This window comes from Fringilla coelebs, assembly GCF_963513975.1.
Source record: "Fringilla coelebs genome assembly, chromosome: Z".
NCBI lineage: Eukaryota > Metazoa > Chordata > Aves > Passeriformes > Fringillidae > Fringilla > Fringilla coelebs.
In genome coordinates this window covers 31903642-31924415 of record NC_140031.1, presented here as the reverse complement: position 1 = coordinate 31924415, position 20774 = coordinate 31903642, and the positions used below count along the sequence as shown (strand labels likewise).

General features: G+C 39.3%; 1 protein-coding gene across 1 annotated transcript in view; it reads left to right on the top strand.

Annotated features, from left to right (window-relative positions):
* ZDHHC21 (zDHHC palmitoyltransferase 21) overlaps positions 1–5558 on the top strand; it is a 38283-nt gene extending 32725 nt beyond the window's left edge. Inside the window, exon 8 of the mRNA XM_084224836.1 lies at positions 309–5558. Coding sequence (XP_084080962.1) covers positions 309–441 — 133 coding nt within the window. The 3' untranslated portion in view covers positions 442–5558. The remainder of the gene's footprint in view (positions 1–308) is intronic.
* The last annotated feature ends 15216 nt before the right edge of the window (positions 5559–20774 follow it).

The window sequence follows — 20774 nt, the reverse complement described above, 5'->3', positions numbered from 1 at the left end:
GAATATAGTTTCTTTTCAAAAATACAGATCAAAAGATACTTTCTGCAGTGTTTTGACATACATTTCATTAATACTGAGGTCTCCTGTGCTTCAAAAGGTGCCTTTGTTTGATTGATGACTCAGATAGTTTCTGTTCTCCAAAGTTAATTCTCAGCTGCATGTCGTAATGAAATAGAAGTTGTATTTCTGATGCTTGGACACAAATCATTAGAGTCCAGTATTGGATTCCCGGCCAACTGACATTGTTGTAGCTGACTGAAGCGCACCGTGGGCATGCTGTCTTTCACTAATAATGCTGTCTTCTGTAGATCGAGGCCCCAGAAGCCATGGCAGCAGACCTTCTCAGAAGTTTTTGGCACTCACTGGAAGATCCTGTGGTTTATTCCTTTCAGGCAGCGGCAACCACTGCGAGTTCCCTACTACTTTGCCAATCATGTCTAAACAGATGGATGGTGGGCACAGATGGGTCCTCCATGCTGGAAGTGCATTACAGGTTTTATGATAATAGGACTATGACAGTCTTCAAGTCAATTAAAATCCAGTCGTAGGCATCACAGTGTGCCCCGGGCATTATTTTAGTTATGGCCTTGATTTTATTCTGAAATTAAGGCAAGGTAAACAATCAGCTTCAGGCTTATTTACTTTCAAATTAGCTTTCCAAAGAGATTCCTTTTGTCTTCAAGGTTAATACCAAAAGCAAACAACTGGAATGTAGTCTCCATCCAGTTTAATACTGGCTCTTTTTTTTTCTTCCTTTTTTTTTTTTCTTTCCTTTATCGTTCTGTGTTTTTTTTGTTTTTGTGTAGAAAGCACTGAAGTTTACATTGATGGTTAGATTTCTCACTAAGTGTCTTATTCTGCCTTGGGATTTTTTTTTAGGATTTGTATCAGTAGGTCTGTCTGGATAATAATAATGTCTTTTTTTCCTGCTGCTTATGTTTAAAATTCCGTGATTCTGCCGGTTATTTATGATATGCGAAAGTAATCCTGCAGCACTGCACTATAAAAGGTAATATTGAAAACTGAAGCAGAGTACTTCCTAAACCTTTCTCTGAGAGGTTTTGTAGAGGCACATAAATGTGTGTTTTTACATAGAGAAGAGCTTGCAGTTACCTTCTGGCCTAGGTATGATGTTAGTGAAAAGTGTTCATGTCTTTATGTCAGTGAGAGGGATTAAATATTTCAGGGTAAACTATGCAGATACAAAGCATGTTTTCCCTAAATCCCGAGGATTTGAATCAGCAATAATCAACAAAGAAGTTGCATGATGCAAATATTAGAATGATTACTTTTAGAAAATACAGATGTAGTTAGTTGGCATAATGTGTCATAAAGAAGAGTATATTGTCAATGAAAATAAAAATTTTATATTTACTTTTCTTTAGTCTTGATTATCTGGAATTGGCCTAAGTGTTTTTATATTTAAAATAAAATTAATTTTAAATATTTATACATAAATAGAGATTTGCTATTAACACTATTAAAGTGTAAGGTGAAGTATAGAAACACTTTTAATAGGTCACTGTGTTAATGTTGATAGTTTGTTGTTCCTTTTAAGTATGGAAGTAGCTAACCAAAGAAAGTGTCTTTCTAATCTGGTAAAATGATAATTATTTCCAAAGTACCAGCTCAGTCTTCCTGTATCTGAAAAAGTTATGTACTTACTTTAGCCCTCTGTAGCTATACAAATATTAACTTCTGATGATTGTGAAAACTACTGTGGATTTCTAGGAGAAATTCACAGCTTAGTGTTTCCAGTTATGCTGCTTACTGTGTTTTTTGAATAGTCTAACAGGACTAGGATCCCCCTTAATTAACAGCCATGCAGCAGGACACAAAGTCAGGATTCTATACATGTAGATTGTGCGGAAAGTAATAGTTTATTTGTGAACAGTTACTTCAAAAAAGAAGGGTAAGATTTTTCATGACTGGTGTTCGCAAAAAAATTTTAGATTAACTCTCTTAAAGTCTTAATACAGTTACTGCCAATATTAGGTGTCCCTTTATAGAATTAACAGATTTTGATGATCCAAAACAGATTTTGAAAGTTCCAAAAAGGGCATCTTAAAAATCACTTGAACTTTAAACTTTTGTAAATGTCTAACATTTGATCCAACTTTACTTTTCCTGTCCTATTAAGAATAGATGCAATGTTTTGTTAATTTAAATTTTAAGCCTAATGTTCAGCTATTTTCCTTTTCTTTTTTTTCTCATGCCAGTTGTAGTTAGGTTAGACATTCTTTCAAGTGGTGTTGGCATATTGGCAGCAATATTTAAACAAAAAAGAAGCTTGAGGAAATGGATGAAAAACTGAAGCAGTGCTTGAAATTGAAAGGAATCTGGATATACATAATAAAGTAATGGCTATATTATTTTCTTTTCCTTCCCTCAACTATTTTAGTCTCTGGAATATATACAGGGAAGTAATATTTCATTTTCCATGCCAATATTTAAATATTTCATGAGCAAAGCATAGTTTGAAGTTTTTAGTGCTAATCAGTTATCAGAGCAGATTGTATAGTTCTGAATCTTATTCAGAAAGAGAACCAAGAATTTAACTATTTTTGGTATATTTATCATGGGGCATATAATTGTGTGTTCTGCTTCCCGGTATTACTGTTTCAGGCTGGAGTATCAGTTACAGTTTCCAGCAAGCGATGTCTGTGAAAATCTTGCCTGATTTTCAAACAAAAGTGCTAATTTCACAAATTCATGTTCTCAAATGTTTCCATGTTGTTTGATTTCCTTTAAAATCTACTTTTTCTCAGTCTCCTACTCATCATAACTGATAATCATAATTGATAATACCATAATTTATAGGCATCAATTTGCAACATGATTAAGACTGCTAGTTCATTGTTGTCCGTTTTTTAAGTGTTTGGGGGAAAAAGGGGAGAATTTGGAGAGTCTTGACATTTTAGGAGGTACTAAACTTTATTCTTTGAGTGAGTGGCATCTAAAATGGTAAAAGTAAAAATTTTTTCTCTAGCTGAAGGACCCTATCATGTTATTAGTTTCTCCAAGTAATGTTTCTGAAACTAATTCTCAGAATGAGTTGTTCTGTCAGGAAAAGTCAGACTTTTATCAACCAATTTAAAATCCTGCAGTTTAAAATTGAAATTCTTGAATCTTTTGAACCATTGCCTTCTTTTCCTTCTTAGGGAAAGAAAGTCTTCCTTAGGATTCTTTCTTTTAGTAGAAACTGCACTTTTAAGGTTGGTTAATGTTTGTCATTTTTATGCATTTAAAAAAATCTTATAGACAGTGTTCCTAAATTTCGTTCTAATATCATATCAGAACAACATGTACTTTATTAAGAAAAGTGACTATTGCTTTCTGATTTGGCAATATTTGATTTCCTGAAAGGCGCAAAGAGAACTTGAAGAACGAATAAACTCCTCCCTGAACAAATTTGAAAGTAGCTGATTTATTTACAGTGTGAGATAACGTCTGGTAGGATCAAAAAATGTTAACTTGCTATCTTCTCAAAATGAGAGGTCTGAGATTTCATTTGAAAAATGCTGATGTCTAAAATAAAAGATAATGTATTGAATAATATCTGTGAATCTGTCCTCTGATCTGTTGCTTTGAAGGAGAGATTCCATCACACAGCTGGTGTAGTAGTTCAGGTACATGAAAATGTTCAGTCTTGAGGAGTTTATGAGTCTTGAATTTTCATATACATGGAGTTTTAAGAATATGCATCTGTCTTTATTTATATACTTAACTTTAAAAATATGTTCTCAGCTGTCCTTCAGATATTCCTGAGAATTATTTTGATTAATTGGTTTATAAGTACATGGTTAATAAAACACCAAGTGGAATGTCATGTATCCTGGTTTAACACCAGCCAGCAATTAAGCACCACAGAGCCACTCAGTCATTTCCCACCGGCAGGAGGAGGGGGAGAATTGGAAGAGTAAAAATGTGAAACTCTTGGGTCAAGACAAAGACAATCTATGGGTTTGATAGGTAAATGAAAAGCCATACAAGCAAGCAAAGCAAAATAAAGAATTTACTGCTTCCCATGGTGAGGCAGGTGTTCAGGCAGCTGTAGGAAAGCAGGGCTGCCCCACATGTGACAATGACTGGGGAAGACAAACACCATCACTCCAAACATTCATGTGTTCCTACTTTCCCTAGCTCTATTTGCTGAATGTGACACCATATGCTGTGGAATATCCCTGGAGTCAGTTGGGGTCAGCTGTCCCACCTGTGTCCCCTCCCAACTCTTTGTGCACCCTCAGCCTCCTTGTTGAGATGTTGTAAGGAGCAAAAAAGGTCCTGTCACTGTGCTTCCTTCTGGCTCAGCTGTAAGGAAAGCATTCCTGTGCTATCAACACTCTTCCCAGCACAAATCCAAAACACAGCCCTGCATTAGCTCCCTGAAGAAAATTACCTCCTCCCAAACCAGCAGATCGTGACAGATTACATTGTTGTTTGCATTCAGAATCCAGGATATTTCATTGTTCATGTTTGGTTGATGAGAAACTCAACAAGACCTGGTAATGTGTGCTTTCAGCACAGCAAACCACCTGTTCCCTGAGTTGCATCATAAGAAGTGCAGCCAAGAGGCTGAGGGAGGTGATTTTTTCCCACCAAGAAGTTGAATCGAATTCTAAATAAGTTGAAGTATTAGGATCTCAAAAATAACAGTGTGATGCTGAATGCTGCTAGGAACTGCTTTTGGGAGGAACAGATACTTCTAAATACACCGTCTATACTTAGGTAACATATTACATGACTGGATACTTCAGAAAACATTTCTCAAAAGATTTTTGTACTGCTTTCCTGGTGACTGAGTATTTGCTCTTAGGAGGCATTGAAATACTTGTATCTGTGGACTGCATAAGGCCTAGGCTTTCAGTTCTACTGAAATTATCCAGCGGCATCTTGTGTCTTGGCCAGGCTATGGCAGAGTGGTTAAAACCTCTTGTAGCAACAATGGCCATCTAAGTGTCAACTGTATAACTGTAAGAATAAATTACATTTACAGAGATTTTCAAGTTAGAAAATAGGAAATTTAACTTCTAATTCCTGTGCACATTCCCAGGACTCACACCTGCATATCACAGTAGTCTGCAGACAGAAAATTATCACTCTGTCTCTTTAACAGGCAGAAAAATTGTACTAATTGTTGTAAACTAGCATTCTGAATTTTGTAGCTGAAACATGGACATGTGATTGAGTTTTATTCACTTGTTCTTAGTTTGATCTTGACTGTTTTCAAATAATGCTGGAGGAAGTTCCTACTGGAGTTAAATTATGAGGTCTAACACTGGTTATGCCTGAATGGTAATGTACGAGGTGAATGACTGAATAATGTCAGAACAGGAAAGCTTACTCTGGTGTTCTTTTAATCAAATCTGAAAATGCATGAGTATGTTCAGCTGATAAGCAATGTATTTTTTTTTAATTTATCTTTGTTAATTTCATTCATGTAATGTTTCTGTGAGATTTTAAAAAATTGAGTAAAATGATGGTTTATTTTTTTCATTCCTACTGAGAATTTTTTTGTTCTGTATTTTTATGAAATTTATTTTTAAATAAAAAAATTAAAAGTTTTTTCTCTTCACTGAATTTCATTTACATTGATTTAAAATTGGGAAATTGTTTACTAATATTTTTCAGATCTGTTGTAGATTTTTCTAATTATGTAATAAATTACTCTCACTGCTGTAAATTTTTATTGTAACAAGTGAAAAAGCTGCAATCCCAAATGACTGTTTTAAAAAAATGAACTGTGAGAAATTGCTGAATAGTTAGTGAGGTACTTACTATGTGAGCTTTGTTGTTTGCTTTTAAGAGAACAGCTGAATGTTGATGGAAATATTGAAAACTTTCTCTGTTAGGAGTAGTCTACCAACTAATGTTGGTATACAGCACTAGATACAGCATTGGTTAATTTTCTTGCCTATAGTTACAGCCAGAGTAGGAACCTCTGATGTAGGTATCAACTAAGATTTATATAAATTGACACTTTTCAAATTACATAAATAGAATTTGGGGTTTTTTAATCTTTGGCTTGTATTTTTTTTTTTTACAATGTATTAGGTTGTTCATCCTTGGAGCAGTTTTTGAGAGAGCCAAATGAATCTCTTCTGCTATGTGTACATGGGAGTTTATGTCAGATTTTGAGGCAGAAAAATTTCACATGCTTTGGTCTATTTTAAATGAAATACTGGCTTTAAGGATGTAAAAAGAAGTGCAGCAGTGGTCACAGGAAAAAAATTCAGAGAGCAATAAAACAAAAGTTGCTGGGTGTGGTGCAACCAGTAGTCTCAGCTTTAGAAGTACAGGGGAGATTTTTGACGCCTGGGAAGATCACTGCAAGACTAGTAAGCCCAAGGGAAAAAAAACCAGTGGTTATGTCTGCAAGGAAATGATTAGCATAGCTGAACTGTGTCACTTAGTGAATCAGGAGGTACAAACTACTTGTTGATGGTTTGTGGTGCAGGCCTTTCAACTCAAGAACCGGATTCTGCTAATAACAGTAATAAAAATCACTTCCATAGCAATCTTTCCAGACTTGTATGAGCGCATGCTATCTTTTCAATATGTGGAAACTGGGAACTGTTCCCAGTTGCCCATAAAAATAATTTAAAAATGTACATTCCAGTATTTTTAGTGCCTAAGGCTCCTGAAAGTACTTCTTGATATGTTGCTCCTGAAAGTATTTCTTGATGTGTTTTGTTAGTTTATAAATGGAATGAAACAGTATTTTTGAGTCTATCAATTTAAGAGGCGACCAGTAGATGAAGAAATGCATGCAAAAACTCCTGTAGTCTGGTTTATTACCCATATAAGCCAAAATAATGCTGATGTGGAAGGGTAGTTGGAGGGAAAATTTTACCTTGTGTACTTTAAGCTGAATAAATAGGCTTGAAGAATGATGGAGCATGTGTTAGTCTGAATGAAAAGAAGCTAAGCTAAGCTGAAAAAAAACTGGCCATAATTTGTATCAGTTATAGCACTTTTTTTGTATGTCTTCTAGTTTCACAATATTTTTCTTATTAGACTTCCCATCTCAAAAACATTCCCTTTACTGAAGGATTAGTATGAGAACAGATATGTGCAGCAAAGGCTTTGTATGGAGTAAGCCAAAAAGCTGTATTTCAGTTGCACAAAGATAAACATAAAATAAAGTGGATGGGTGCTGCTGAAAAGTAACAACTGTTTCAAGACCAAGTAATAATTTATTCCCAAATACAGCGTGATTTTGCTGGTTACGATGTGCTTCCTGATCTCACTTTTATTCCATGAAGCTCGGACTTCCCTGTCACTGGGGCCCAAACCCCCAAAATCTGCTCTGTTGGCTGCCACAATGGGCTCCTCTTTTTTGGTAAGTATAAAGCGTGAGATATGTAAGTGTGGACAGTGCAGAAATTTGAGCCCTATGGAGGTGGAATGTGATTGTTTGTTGTGATAGCTGATGGATGCTAACTCACTGGATTAGACTGCAGGTCTGGCCTCGCTCACTGTATCTGCCTTCAGTTCTCTGCGAGACCTGTGGTTCTCTTAGTGAAGACACCTGATGAGGGAGTTGCACAAAGCTGCAGTGCTGAAGGTGTGCTGCCCACATCAGAGAAATCTGGATAATCCGCTTCAGAAGAAACAGCCATATCCCACACATCACACAAGGAAGGAATTTGGGCCACCTAGCATCCTAGCAGTGCATAGATGACTGGAGTTTGAAGCATGTGTGTTTTACAGCTCATTCCCATGAACTTCTTGGTTATGCCAAGAAGAGAGATCACATAAGAAACTGTATTTAATTTTCTACTTCAAGTTTGGATTAAATTTAAGAATAAAAGATGTGCATGTCATAGGAAATCACCTGAGATAAATTTATTTTGCTTTCAAATATTGAAGCTTTATGTATATGCCTTTTTATAAAAAGTACTTGTAAGGAAATTGAAAATACGTTTCTGAATCTAATTTGGCTCTTTTCTTCACAGTTACATATTCAAGGCATATTCCTACGAAAACATACATGCAGCATGTGTATGGATGAAGAATAATTCTGGTTGTTTATCCCTAACAGCCAGGACTGAAAATTTTTATTGTAAGGCTCTTCATTCACCGGTAGTACATTTTCAGCATCATCAGCTGTTCAGCTTTATGTCAAGGTTTTTTAATCTGGCACTGAAAAATCAGAATTTAGTTTCCCTGTTCTACCTCAATACTCCCAGAACAAAAAAGCTAAGAAGTTCTTTTCCTTAGACCAGTTAAATGATCACATAGCCACGTAAATCTGAAAAAATGTTGCATTTGACTCTGTAGCAATAGGTACTACCTTCATATCCTTGGTTAGTGAAAAGCCACAGCAACATGAACTAGGAAAGGAGCTGCAATGCCTTTTCTGCTGATCCAAGTGTGTTGTTTTGTTTAATTCTTTTTTGCTATATATTGGAGAGTCAGGAGCCTTGTTTGATGAATAAAGCATGTATTTTTAACCTAATGATGTTTTAAGATAGAGGAAGTAACAGTACTGCAGCCGCAGCGCGCCAGGCAAAGATGAGACTGCAGAGGAGTCTGTGGGTAGCATTGTGGCTCTGTGACCCTTTCTTCTTGCTTGTTTTTGCAGATGAACAGAGAGATGTAGCACCATCCTCCATGTCTCAGAGTAGCATCTCCCTGTGGGTGGGCGATAAAATTTTTGTTGCTAAGTTTATATTAATTTTCAAGTAATGGCAGTGAAAAAAAGTCTTATTTGGTCTCTTTGTCCTTTCTGCTGCCATCACTTTAGCTGCTTTTGTTCTGTTAAGCACAACTCCTTGGAGCTTTCCTGTGGAATAGCTGAATTATGAATGGGTGCATCTTGATGGGACATGCATTGCACCCTTACCGAGTCTTCCTGCAAATTCCCTAGAGATATTACTTTTCAAAAACTAGACATTTCAGCTGTGTCAAAACTGCAGATTCTTGGAAGATGGAGCACTGATGGAACTGTTGAAGTTCAGCCATGGTCATGTCCAATTGATCAGATTTCTCACCTGCATATCTTTTTCAAAGCAACAAAATGAGTCTGAATGTACTGACCAGCCAAATTGATATCCATGCACCTCAGAGAGTATTCTCATTAAAATACAAGTGCTGTTTTCTGAAAAATTGATTCAAGGGCAGTTGAAAAGCCAGAGGTTACTGTTACACCTAAGACATAGCACTCCCTACATATCTGCTTAGAAAAAAGGTAAAAATTAACTGTCACAGTTGAATTCAGTGTACACATATGATTCATAGGAACAATTTTCCAGTTTTGGAGAAGTCTGAATGAAGCCATTATTCTTACAAATAGATCTTGAATTAATAAATGCAGATGATACAGAGCAGCATTTACTTGAAACAATTTTCTCAATTACATCTCTTTTGTTTGGGAAAGTCAACAATGTCAAATTTTCTGATAGTTATTTGCAGCTGATTCTGATAAAAGATTAAACTTTTTTTTAGCACATTGTTTATCAAATTTTGAGAGAAAAGATGTGAATGAGTGAAAGAGCAGTTTGTTTTCTCATAAGAGATAGGCAGTAAATAACATTAATGTATTGCTTAAAAGGGATTGGAGATAAAGATATTATGCCTCCATCTAGGAGAATGATGAGGCTTCATATGTCCACTTACCATTACTAGGTCTAATAAGGTTTTTGGCAAGCATACCTTAAATGCACTTTCAGTTATAATGCCTGAAGTCTTTGCATATGAAGGTCTGTATTGTATTACAGCTGTGGTTGTGTACTAAACAGCTATGGGTGTTTAGCTGTATTTATTTATCATGTAAAATGGATAGCAATGTGTAATTAGTTTGTGAGGAGGACAGCAATTCCAGGTTTCATGAGTTCTTTGCAGGATGGTGTCTCAATCCATATGTTTTGTGCAATTATTTCACAAAGGCCAAAGGGCATTTGAAGGTAGAAATTTTTATCATTACCTAAATAGGTTTCACTTATTATCAGCCAGCGGAGCTGGCTAGGTGGTTAGAATAATTCATTCAATTTGTCTAATATGTCCTTAGAATTTTAAGTTGCTCAGATGAATTGAACTACATTATTATATTAAGTCATTTCAGAAACAAGCTTTTAAAACAGACACTGCTGAGACCCTGGAGCTTTCAGACAGGTAGCAATTTTCCCAGATGTGAACTGAGTTAAATATTGCACTTCTTTCTATTTATACACAGTTCATTCTTTTCTGTTGTAGTTTGCTGTTCTGTGCTTCATCGGGTATAGAAGGATGACACACCGAAAGAAGTGGGGCTAGCTTCTTATAGTGCTGCACCACTGAGCTCCCTGTGGACTTCTAATTACCCATGTTTGTTATTCCCTGCAGGTTTGTGGTATCTAATGGGGCAGCAGAGGATTTGTCAATTTGTTGAGCTACTTCATATTCTGCCCACAGTGTGCTAAACTTTATATGGTAAAACTGGACAAAAGGAAGATGCAGAAACACCTGATGAATGAAAGATGAATGAAAACACCTAAACAACAAGGCACATGAAAACATGTATCAAGTCATGATAGCATTGTGCACAATAGCAATAGTCACAGTAACATACATTGATAACTCTCAGCATATATGGATGGGTAGCTAAATCTCACACCTGTAATCACAGGGATACTGATAACTACTCAGTGAAAAAGCTAGTGCTTTTGTTGGGAAAACTTAATCCTCCCCTCTGGCATCAGACAGATACCTGTGTGAGGTCCAGTGATTCTGGCACCAAAACTCGAGGCAAAATACATCTGCACAGACAGATGTACAGACATCACACATCTGCACAGACAGATGCACAGACATCACACATCTGGCTTGCCTACAATGGGCTGCAAACTGAGGGATAGCCTGAAGTGCTGTTTGCTGGAACATCATGAACCTTCCAGAACTGAGGAGGATAGAATGTAGAAGAGAAGATCATGGCAGATGCAAGCCTTTTAATAACAGGACAGACACTCCAGCAGAAAAAGACTTGCTGAGAAATCACAGGTCCTACGTTAACATATTACATCTGCAGGGATTTCTTCTATACCCCCTGTATGGGACTCATAGTGGTGATCTCTTGGAGGACCAAATAGAAATCGACCTTGTGCCAAGGGAGGCAGATACTCAGTTGTGGGATAGCAAAGCCTCTGTGACTGACTGGCAGTAAAGACTCTCACAGCATCGAGTGTGCAGCTGAACACTGTTTAAAAACCTCCTGTGCTTCCTGCCTTCCTGCATATAGGAACTCATACAGGTAGTGCATTTGCATTCTTCACAGGATGGTGCTGGGCCTGACCCAGCATTGTGCTGAGTGAAGTCAGAATTCTTGCTTAGCATCTGGGAAGGATTATGATCACGATCAGCATTGTGTAAGGAAGTCTCCTTTTGCTGGCACATGCTGTCAAAAACGTTGGTTGGTCCAGGGGAGTTAATAGGAAATAAAGTTCCTAGATGTTTTAAGTAGGAATCTTTCTTTTAGTCCTCGCCTGTTTGCCTCCATTTCTCACTTCAGTTGAAAATCACTCAGGTGAAATCAATTGCAGCTATGCTACAATGCCTCACTCTACATAAAGGTTAACCATACTTCTGTAGTTTTCTCTTTACAAGCAGAATGGGCTTTCAGACTGTGAACTGTGTGAGGAAATGAAAGAGCATGAAAATGCTCACATGGGGAAATCATTAACCATTACTACCAGAGCAACCAGGTAGAATGAAGATAACCATAAGCCTTACTCAGAGATAAGCCAGTTAGCTACATTGATACCATTGGATTATTCTCAGCAAATACACATGATGCCCCCCAAACCAAGGAGACTTCACTATCTGTGCCTCATGTCTAATAACAAACCCCTTTTACATCATTCCGCCAAAACCATCAAAATGAAATAAAGGATCTAAATATACACATTCTTGGAAGAAATGAGCTAGAACAGGGCCTTTCCCTTTCTTTGCACTTCACCTTCTCAGGAGTTTTGTTTCATCCAAGAAAACTGGTGGAGACCATATTTTCTGCCCCAGCTGTCCCATCTCTGGTTTGACCAGCACTTAAACAAAGCCACCTGCCATGCCCAGTCCTTCTGCCCTGAGAGAATTTGCTGTAAGGGCCTGGAGCTGGTATTAACCACATGGGAAAGTCCCTGTCCCTTAGCCAGTTATCCATTGCATTCTTCCCATCCCAAGTATGGTCTGCCATACCAAGAGGTTACCTGGACAATCTCTAGCTATGGAGCAATGATTGCCAGTCATAATTCAACTCCCACATCTCCTTACCCACACTGGGGTAAGTAGTCCTTGCACCTAACCAGCTGATAGAAGACAGGCAGAACACTCAATACATGTGGTGACTATGGACTCAGTATCAGACCCGCTTGCTTTAGGCAAAGTGGCCCCAGAAGCCCTGCTGTGGGTTGACCCTGGCTGGATTTCAGATGTCTACCAAAGCTGCTCTGTCTCTCCTCAGCTGGAAAGAGAATATAATTAAAAACCAGTTGAGATAAGGACAGGGAGAGATCACTGACTGATTACTGTAATGGGCAAGCAGATCCAACTTGGGGAAATTAGTTGAATTTATTACCAATCAAAATCAGAACAGGATAGTAAAAAGTAAAACAAAACCTAAAAACATCTTCCTCCTACTCCTCCCTCCTTCCCAGGCTCAATTTTATAACAGATTCTCTACTTCCTCCCCATCAGTAGTGGAGAGAGACAGGGAATGGGTGTTGTGGTCAGTTCATCACATGTTGCTTAGGCTGCTGCTCAAGGAGAGGAGTCCTTCCCCAATATGAAATCCCACCCACAGGAGACACTCCTCCATGAACTTTTGCACTCTCAGTCCATCCTTTCAGTTCTTCATAAACTGCTCCAGCATTAGTCACTTTCCACAGGGTGCAGTCCTTCAGGAACAGGTTTCTCCAGCATGGGTCCCAGAGGTCACAAGTCCTGTCAGCACACCTGCTCTAGCATGGGCTTCTCTCCACAGGGCCATAGATCCTGCACAAAGTGGGCTTTCCATGGAATCACAGCCATCTTTTGGGCATCTGCCTGCTCCTGCATCCTCAACTGGCTGAAAGTGGATCTCTTCTCCAACATGGGCCTCCATGAACTGCAGGGACAGAGCTGCCTCATAGCTGCAGGGGAATCTCACGTCCCGTGGTTGGAGCACCTCCTTTCCCTCCTTCTGCACTGACCTTGGAGGCTGCAGGGCTTTTTCTCTCTTCTGCGGCTGCAATTACTTCTGTGCAAGAACGATTTTTTTCTTCTTTAATATGTCATTACAGAGAGATTGCTGCCATTGCTGATGGGCTCAGCCTTGCTCAGCTGTCCATCTTGGAGCTGGCTCTGCTGGACCTGGGGGAAGCTTCCAGCAGCTTCTCCAAGAACCCACCCCTGTAGCCGCCTGCTACCAAAACCTTGCTGCACCAACCCAATACAAACCATACAGAGCTGCAAAATCACCAGCAAAGATTTTAAGTCTATCAAATTAGGAGAAAAAGTTCCCACAGTTGATGGGTTACAAGCAAAGGAAACACCTGAGTTTAAAGGGAAGACAAGGCAGAAAATGTCTTGGAACTAGCTTCCTCTCATGCCAAACAAATGCTAAACATAGAAAGACATATTAGGAACAACTAAAGTTATGAAAATGAATGTAAAATGGAACTAAAATAGAGTAGAAAAGAAGGAGTCACTGCTAAGGGGTGAGTTTGGCTTCCAAACCTTTACTGCCTACGGTGTCCTAGGAAAGGGGAGCAATCAGCTTTGGTTTTTTTGGTACCTACGCTACCCCCCTCAGATTTGCAATGCAGTCTGGGGTAAGGGCACTGCTTTCCCTAGAGCCCTGTACTTTTACTGTTGTCCACGCTGGCTCACACTGAACTCGATGTCAGTGTTTTGGTCTTGGCTGATAGAGCTGTTTCGGCAGCCACTGAACTGGAGATGGGCTGTAAGCAAAGTGCCTGCTCCACAGCCAGTTACAAAAGTGCACTGTATTTGATAAAGCCTATCAGTATGCCCCTCTCTTCAAAGAGAAGGTGAAAAGAATCCATCCCTTCTTCTAAGGAGATTGTGAGCAGGCAGCATAATGACCTCCATTTATTTCAGGGCTTCTTAGCACTGCATCTCAAGGGATACAATTCGGATTTGTATGATTCTCACATTGCTCATAGGAATGAAATCCAATCCACAAATGAGATAGATGGAGTATTATCCTGTACTGAACATTAAAGGCTACTCTCCTCATGAAACAGGTACTTACTGAAGAAAGAATGCTTGTGTGAGACACACAATTCTTAAATGTCAATTTTTTTTTTTTAATGGCAAGTGTAACACCACCTTCACATTTGAATAATGGTTTTCCTTTGGGAAAAGTGTTTTTGGATGTGAAAAAAGTTACATACTGAATTTTATAAACTCTTTTAGAGAAATAAATGTAAAAGAATGCTAGAAGTTTAGCATGTTGATTTATTGTGCATTGGATTCATTATCGCACATGGATTATTTTGATGCAAATAATGCAAATGAACAATTTTCTTACATTTTTTGTGTACAATTGAATGTAAAATTGAACATTCCAGTTCTGGGTATGTCTCCATCATTGACTATCTGACTGTCTTCTGCCCAATTTGCAATGTGTCATAGCCCACAAGCTATACTTACATATGCATATATACATATATACACAAACTGCATCAGTTCTTTTGACATAATGAAATTGTCTCATTATTCCTTTTTCAAGTTAAACCATCATATTTGCCTTTCACTTGGACTGATGTGTGCTTTTGAATATAACAGCAGTTTTGACCTTGCCTTGCTAGTCAGAACTTCCCATATATTACTTCAAAAAGTTATTTGAAACAAATACTTTAGCCTTATTTTTGTTCCTGAGTGTCATCAGACCAGGAACTGAATCTCTTGCCTTTTGGAAGCCAGCTTGTCCACCCCAGATGATACTTGCCATCCTCTATTTTCTGCCTGCCCCAAAAAAGAGCTGTGCTGGGCCCAGAAGACCTGCAGGCACTTGTGACAGGAGAAGAAGTACGAGGGTTGGAAGAACACTATCAGACAGCCTCCCTGCCAGCCTTCACTTTCCCTTTCAGCAGAACTGCTGTGGCTTCTGCTGGATCCTCTGCCAGGAATCTTTGTGACTGAACTGTGGAGCTCTTCATGTTCCTGGAAGTATCCTGCCATGTCTTGGATACTCTAGAGCTTCACAAAAGAAGAGGTGTTTCTACCCACAAGAAAGAGATTGCTTAGAGGAAAGTGCCTCATTTGCCCAGAAAACAGCTTAATAGAAATGACAGCTTTTCATCATTTTGGAAGTCAACAAAGATGTTTCTCGGGCAAATACTGCCATGGTTTAATTAATTTAAAAAAAAGTCTTTATTTTTCTCTTCACTAATGTCAAATGAGGAAAAATAGAAAGGCTAAACAAAGTTAATAGCAAGTATTCCCCACCCCCATTACTGCCACATTATGAAGGAATAATCCAATTTATATTTTCCAGGGTACGTAAAGCAGTCAAAGGCAGCAGATTGTCAGGCTTCTCTAGACATGTACTGCTCCCTTAGTAGAAATTAAAAGGCCTAAAGCCATAAAGGATGTTTCCATGTAAGTTTATTTCAATGGGTTTTGCAGCTGCCAATGATGATTAAAATATTTACCAGAAAACAGCAGGAGAAACAGGAAAGTTACATGCTGAGGAGGATTGTGGGGAAGTGTCCCTAGGTTCTGGAGATCAGCAATCCTTCTGGATTCCCATGAAGCTCTGAGGCAGGGCTGTATGTGCCCCTGACCAAAGATGGGAACGCCAAAGGGGCTTTCCAAACACCTTTTTACAACCGGTAAAATCTGCCAGTGTAAATAGCTGGGACTGATCTCCCAGCTTCAGCCCATCATCAATGACTGTGTGCAAGTGTGGATGAGTTTCTTCCCTACAATTGCCTAAATCTACAATACTAGTTTGGGTCTCTGTCCCAGCTCTGCCTATCCTCCGGAGGAGAGTACTGTGAATTCTTTCTTTGAGCCTATTAGTAGGTGTTGGGACCTTACAGAAATAAATTAAAGCATTCCTAATGGTTCCTTCTGGGTATGAAATGGAACTGTTCCCTGGAGTAGGATCAAAAGCTGAGTCAGCCTAGAGAAAACAAACCTTAAAAAAATCTAAACCTTGGGGGAAAAACCAGATTGGCAATTACTTCTTAATGGAAGACAGATATTAGAAGTGGATGAACTTGCTTACATTTTACTTGTTTTAAATATGAAACAGACTTCAGTTCTGCCAAATTTTATATTTTCATACTTGTCTTTTTTCCTTTGAAAATGTTTTAAAAATGCTTAGCCAAAATAAATTTGTGTCAAATTCACTTGAAAAATTAATTTGAATAATCCAGCTCACTTGAAAATTCAAATTATTCCATCTAAAAAACCTCCAAACATATATCAATATGGAAGCCTGAATTACCTTGAAATTCATTGTTATTATGTAACCAGCATATTGTACTGGATGTTTTCTTCATAAATCTGTCTTTTTCTGAAAGGAAAAAGAGGTCACCTGAAAAATTTCATCCAATAACATACGTGTCTATGTTGGTTATGACTGTATCTTCAAGCTCCATAGGAGATGTGGTCTCTCCACATATTACAGCATTTTAAAAATTCCACCTGCAAAACAGGCATGGCTGGGAGAAAGGCAGGAGGAGGCGTGGGAGCAGCATGTGTGGGGGAAGCACATGCTGACCAGCACTGCAGGCATAGTTTTCCTGGGTGCCAGAAATCCCCATTCTGCCTCAAGCTAATGCCAGAAGGCAACATGCAGCAGCAGAAGGGAGGCTTATCATTAACTCTATCTTTCCTGGATGTACAAAAGCAAATATTCATGTGGTGCTTGTGGCTATAGGAGGTGCATAGTCTTCCTGAAACTTCAGGAGCTCTCCCGGATGGAGCATCTCCACTGTTGACTGACTTAGTAAAAGAAGTTGCTGCAAGATTGGATCTGCTGTAGGCTGGGCATCTGAAGAGCAGCTTGAGACCTCTCAGCTAGCTACCGTGTGATAAAACTTTTATCCTCTTTTAAGCACAGTGAACTGGCTCATGATTACCTAAAGTGTGGGCTCACACTCCCAGCCGTCACAGTGCTGCTGGGGATTTGTGAATTGCTCTAGTAAGGCAGATTAGTGGCTGAAGCAATTGGTCTCTTCACCTGAAGTCTGATCAGACTTCTGTGGATGGGAAACTGCAGAGAATCTCCCTCTTCAACATCAGCCCCATTTTCCCTTGTGGTGGCAAATATGCTTGTTAGCATGTTTGAAGTTAGGGGTTATGTGTGAAAGCACATGTCCAGGGTTTATCTCACACCCACAGCTGACTGTTTTCTGTAGTCCCACCAGGATGAGCCTGTTAGTGAAGGCCACATGAAAGATTCAGCCTCAGGACATCTGCCTGTGCACTGCTTGCCAAAAACTGGATAAAACTCTGCTGCTGGTGCTCTCCATACCTTATAATGTTTACCACAAAGCCAGGCTGTTTGAGCAGGATGTACGGTACGGAGCTGAAGTTAATCCTCCTGTGCACTCTAAGTGCACTGAGCCATCCCACAGCACATGATCATAGGCAGATTTTACAGTATTCAAAAATTTTCTCGTGTCCCAGTTGATCACTGTGACCTAAATGAAATTAAAAAGGAAACATTCTCATTATTATACAAAAACTCTTCTAGAAAGAGAGCTGTGCAAATTTAGGGGATTGGGATGACCAAAATCCCCATTAATTTTTGGTCTTTTTTGATGCTGGCCTCATCAGTGTATTTGAAGCAACTGAGAAACTGAGGTTGCAAGCCAGCCTCAGTAGCGCACAGAGAGAAGGGAAAGCAGCTCTTACCTTTTGATGTACTGGGTGCTGCTACAGAGCTGTTCTGCTTTCAGATTCTGGATTGGCTCAGGGAGTCATTTCATTAGGTGCTGTCAGTGCTTCTGGACCTCAATAAATGGGCCCTTAACTCAGGAGTTGATCATGTGGAAACAAGAAAAAAAAGAGAAATAGCGGTAATAATAATAATAATAATAATAATAATAATAATAATAATAATAATAATAATAATAACAATTGTTGCTGCTGCTTTGTTGTTATTGCTGTAGTTATTGTTACTATTCTAAAGTGTTCATTTTAAGGATAACATTTTGGAGATGTAGAGAGGGTTATTGCATTGATTTGCTTTTTGCTAAAGAGGGATTTATTGCTAAGGTACATACAGAATCTGCAATACATCAGTAAAACTCTTGTGTGTGAGATAACTTTTTTCATCCAGGACTGGCAAATCCTGGTTCTTCTTTATATAGCTTTTAAATGTAAGCCAGGGTTTATGGATTTCCTCTGTGCGCTTATGTGAGTACTTTTTCTTTTCTGCACCTTAAAACAAAATCAGAATTATTTGTTCTTCTATGCTAGTCCTTCCTTCAGGGAATGACAGATTTTCCATTAGGGAAAAAGCCCTGCAAGGAAAACTTTGAAGGAAGAATGCCTTCTCACCCTGGTGGCAGTACGGAGAAGAAGCAAATGACCTGAAGCTGTGGGGCAGAAGGGAGCCCGTGATTAAAATAGTTCCCTGCTCACTCTCTTCCCCCTTCCCAGCTAGATCATCCAGAGCAGAGGAAATCAAGAGCATCCATGGGAAAGGGAGGAGGAAAAACCTGTATCACTGAAATTCTAACTGCACCTCCCGTCTCCTCCGGAGGACTTGCAGCCTTCCTATTTCTCGCTAAAGCTGATTGCAAAGAGTTAAACTGTTTCCATATGTCCGGTTCCAGAGTTTGTAGCCTTTGGCAGCCCCCCTGCTCCCAGCTGCAGCTGCTACCTGTGTGTTCCCGGGGCGCCTGCCCGTGCACGCGTGTGCGACCCCCAGATCCACGTGTGCACACATGTGTGCTCTGACCTCGGCCAGGGCCCCACCGTGATGCTGAACCCGTCTGTCCTTCTTGGGGAAGACACTAATTCAGAATAATTCCTTTCCCCTCCTCTCTTACACTCAGAGCTGACCATGGATCGTGTCAAACAATATACAACTGAGAAGAATGCAAATAAACTTAAGTCCGTGTAGCCCAGCAATGCAGCTAGCCGCCCACTTGTGAGATACTAAACTGCTGTACACATGATACACAAAGAACGCTGGCTGGTTTCACCAATCCCTTCAGACAAAAAGAAAAAAAAAAAAAAAAGAAAAGACCTGATCCTTGTCTTTATATCAGTGAGGTTGGAGTTCTTGCTAATAAAGGAGCTTTTCCCATGATGCAGTGTGATAAGGATTGGCCTACATGTAGCCCAGCAAGCCACTGCTGATGTTTTCTTGATTAGGTGTCTTATCTTCCATTGAGCTGCATCTGATGAAGGTTGCTGACAGCGTAATGGCAGGAAAAGCATCGGACAGCTCCATAAAATGGCAGCTTTGCTATGACATGTCAGCCAGGACCTGGTGGATGGTAAGTTGGTGTGATAACTTTTTTATCCTCTCCCTGGAAGCATTTTTTTTTTCTTTTCTGAACTCCTCCTTCACTGTTGCAATGCACGTGCTGCAAAGTTCAGAGCGCGCAGTTTGCGGCTCCAGCTCAGTGACTCCTCAGAGCTTCTAACATCACAGTGAGATAGATAGGGTTTCTCTGCTGCTGTGGGGGCATGGGCCTTCTCATTAAAACAGCAGCAAGTACAGCATGGGATTTTTCTTTACTTTCTCCGTTTTATTTCTTCTCCTCAGCTCTCGCTCCTCTTTTTTTTTTCTTTTTTTTTTTTTTTTTTTATATATTCCCCCCCACCCTTGCACCCTGTGAAATGCAAATTTTTCAGTTTGCCAAGCTACTTGGTATGAGAACGTGGAGCTGGAAGCAGTCACGGAAAAAAAGAAAGCAGCCTTGTCATCATGCTCTTGGCTAATTGTTCTTGAAATGGTCTTAAAAATAGAGCAATCTGCCTCTTTATTCTGTTTCCTCTGAATAATTATTTAGAAAGTGTATTGTATCATGTTGTGAGCAGCCTCCTAATCACTATGCGATTGTCCCCCACGCTTCTCTTTAATTTGGAGTCCTCCTCCCTACCAATGAATGCAGTAACTGGAGCAACTACTGATTAATATGCTGCTTGTCATAATTAAATTTAGTTAATGAGGATATGCATATTCAGTCCATTTTTTCTTTGTTTGGATGAGCATGGCTTTTTGTTCATATTTATACAGCTGCAAATGAAAGCGGAGAGCTGGAAAGAAAGCAAACCTTACTGAGCTCAGGGAAGGGTGGACCCTGAGAGACAACTTTTTTTAATGTTACCAGGCAAAGGAGCCCAAAACTTTACTTAATCAAAACGGTGGGACCAGGAGAAAGTATTTTGGGAATGAAAACCTTTTCTCCTCAGCAGAACTACATGAAATTTTCTCCACATACGGATTTTTTCACTTGTGGACAATGGTCTCTTGTATGCAATAGCCATGCCATGAAAGGGACGTTCGGGTGGCTTGCATTCCATTATGAATATTAATTTCATTCTTGGGTTGCTTTGTCTGGTGGCATATTTTTATCCTTTTCATTCCTTCATTGATTGCCTTTGCTTGTTTGTCTGGAAAATTATAATGCTTACTGCATGCGCTGCGTTTTTTACAATTAGTACAGTGCTGGGACAATAGGCACTTTATTCTTGGGCAGTGGGTCTGGGGAGCACCAGTGGAGAGCACATCCCAGTGCCTGGACAGAAGGCAGGTTTCTGATTAAAACTGCCTTCCTACACTGCTTTGCAAGGACTTCGTTATCTTTCCAAAGGCGGATGTT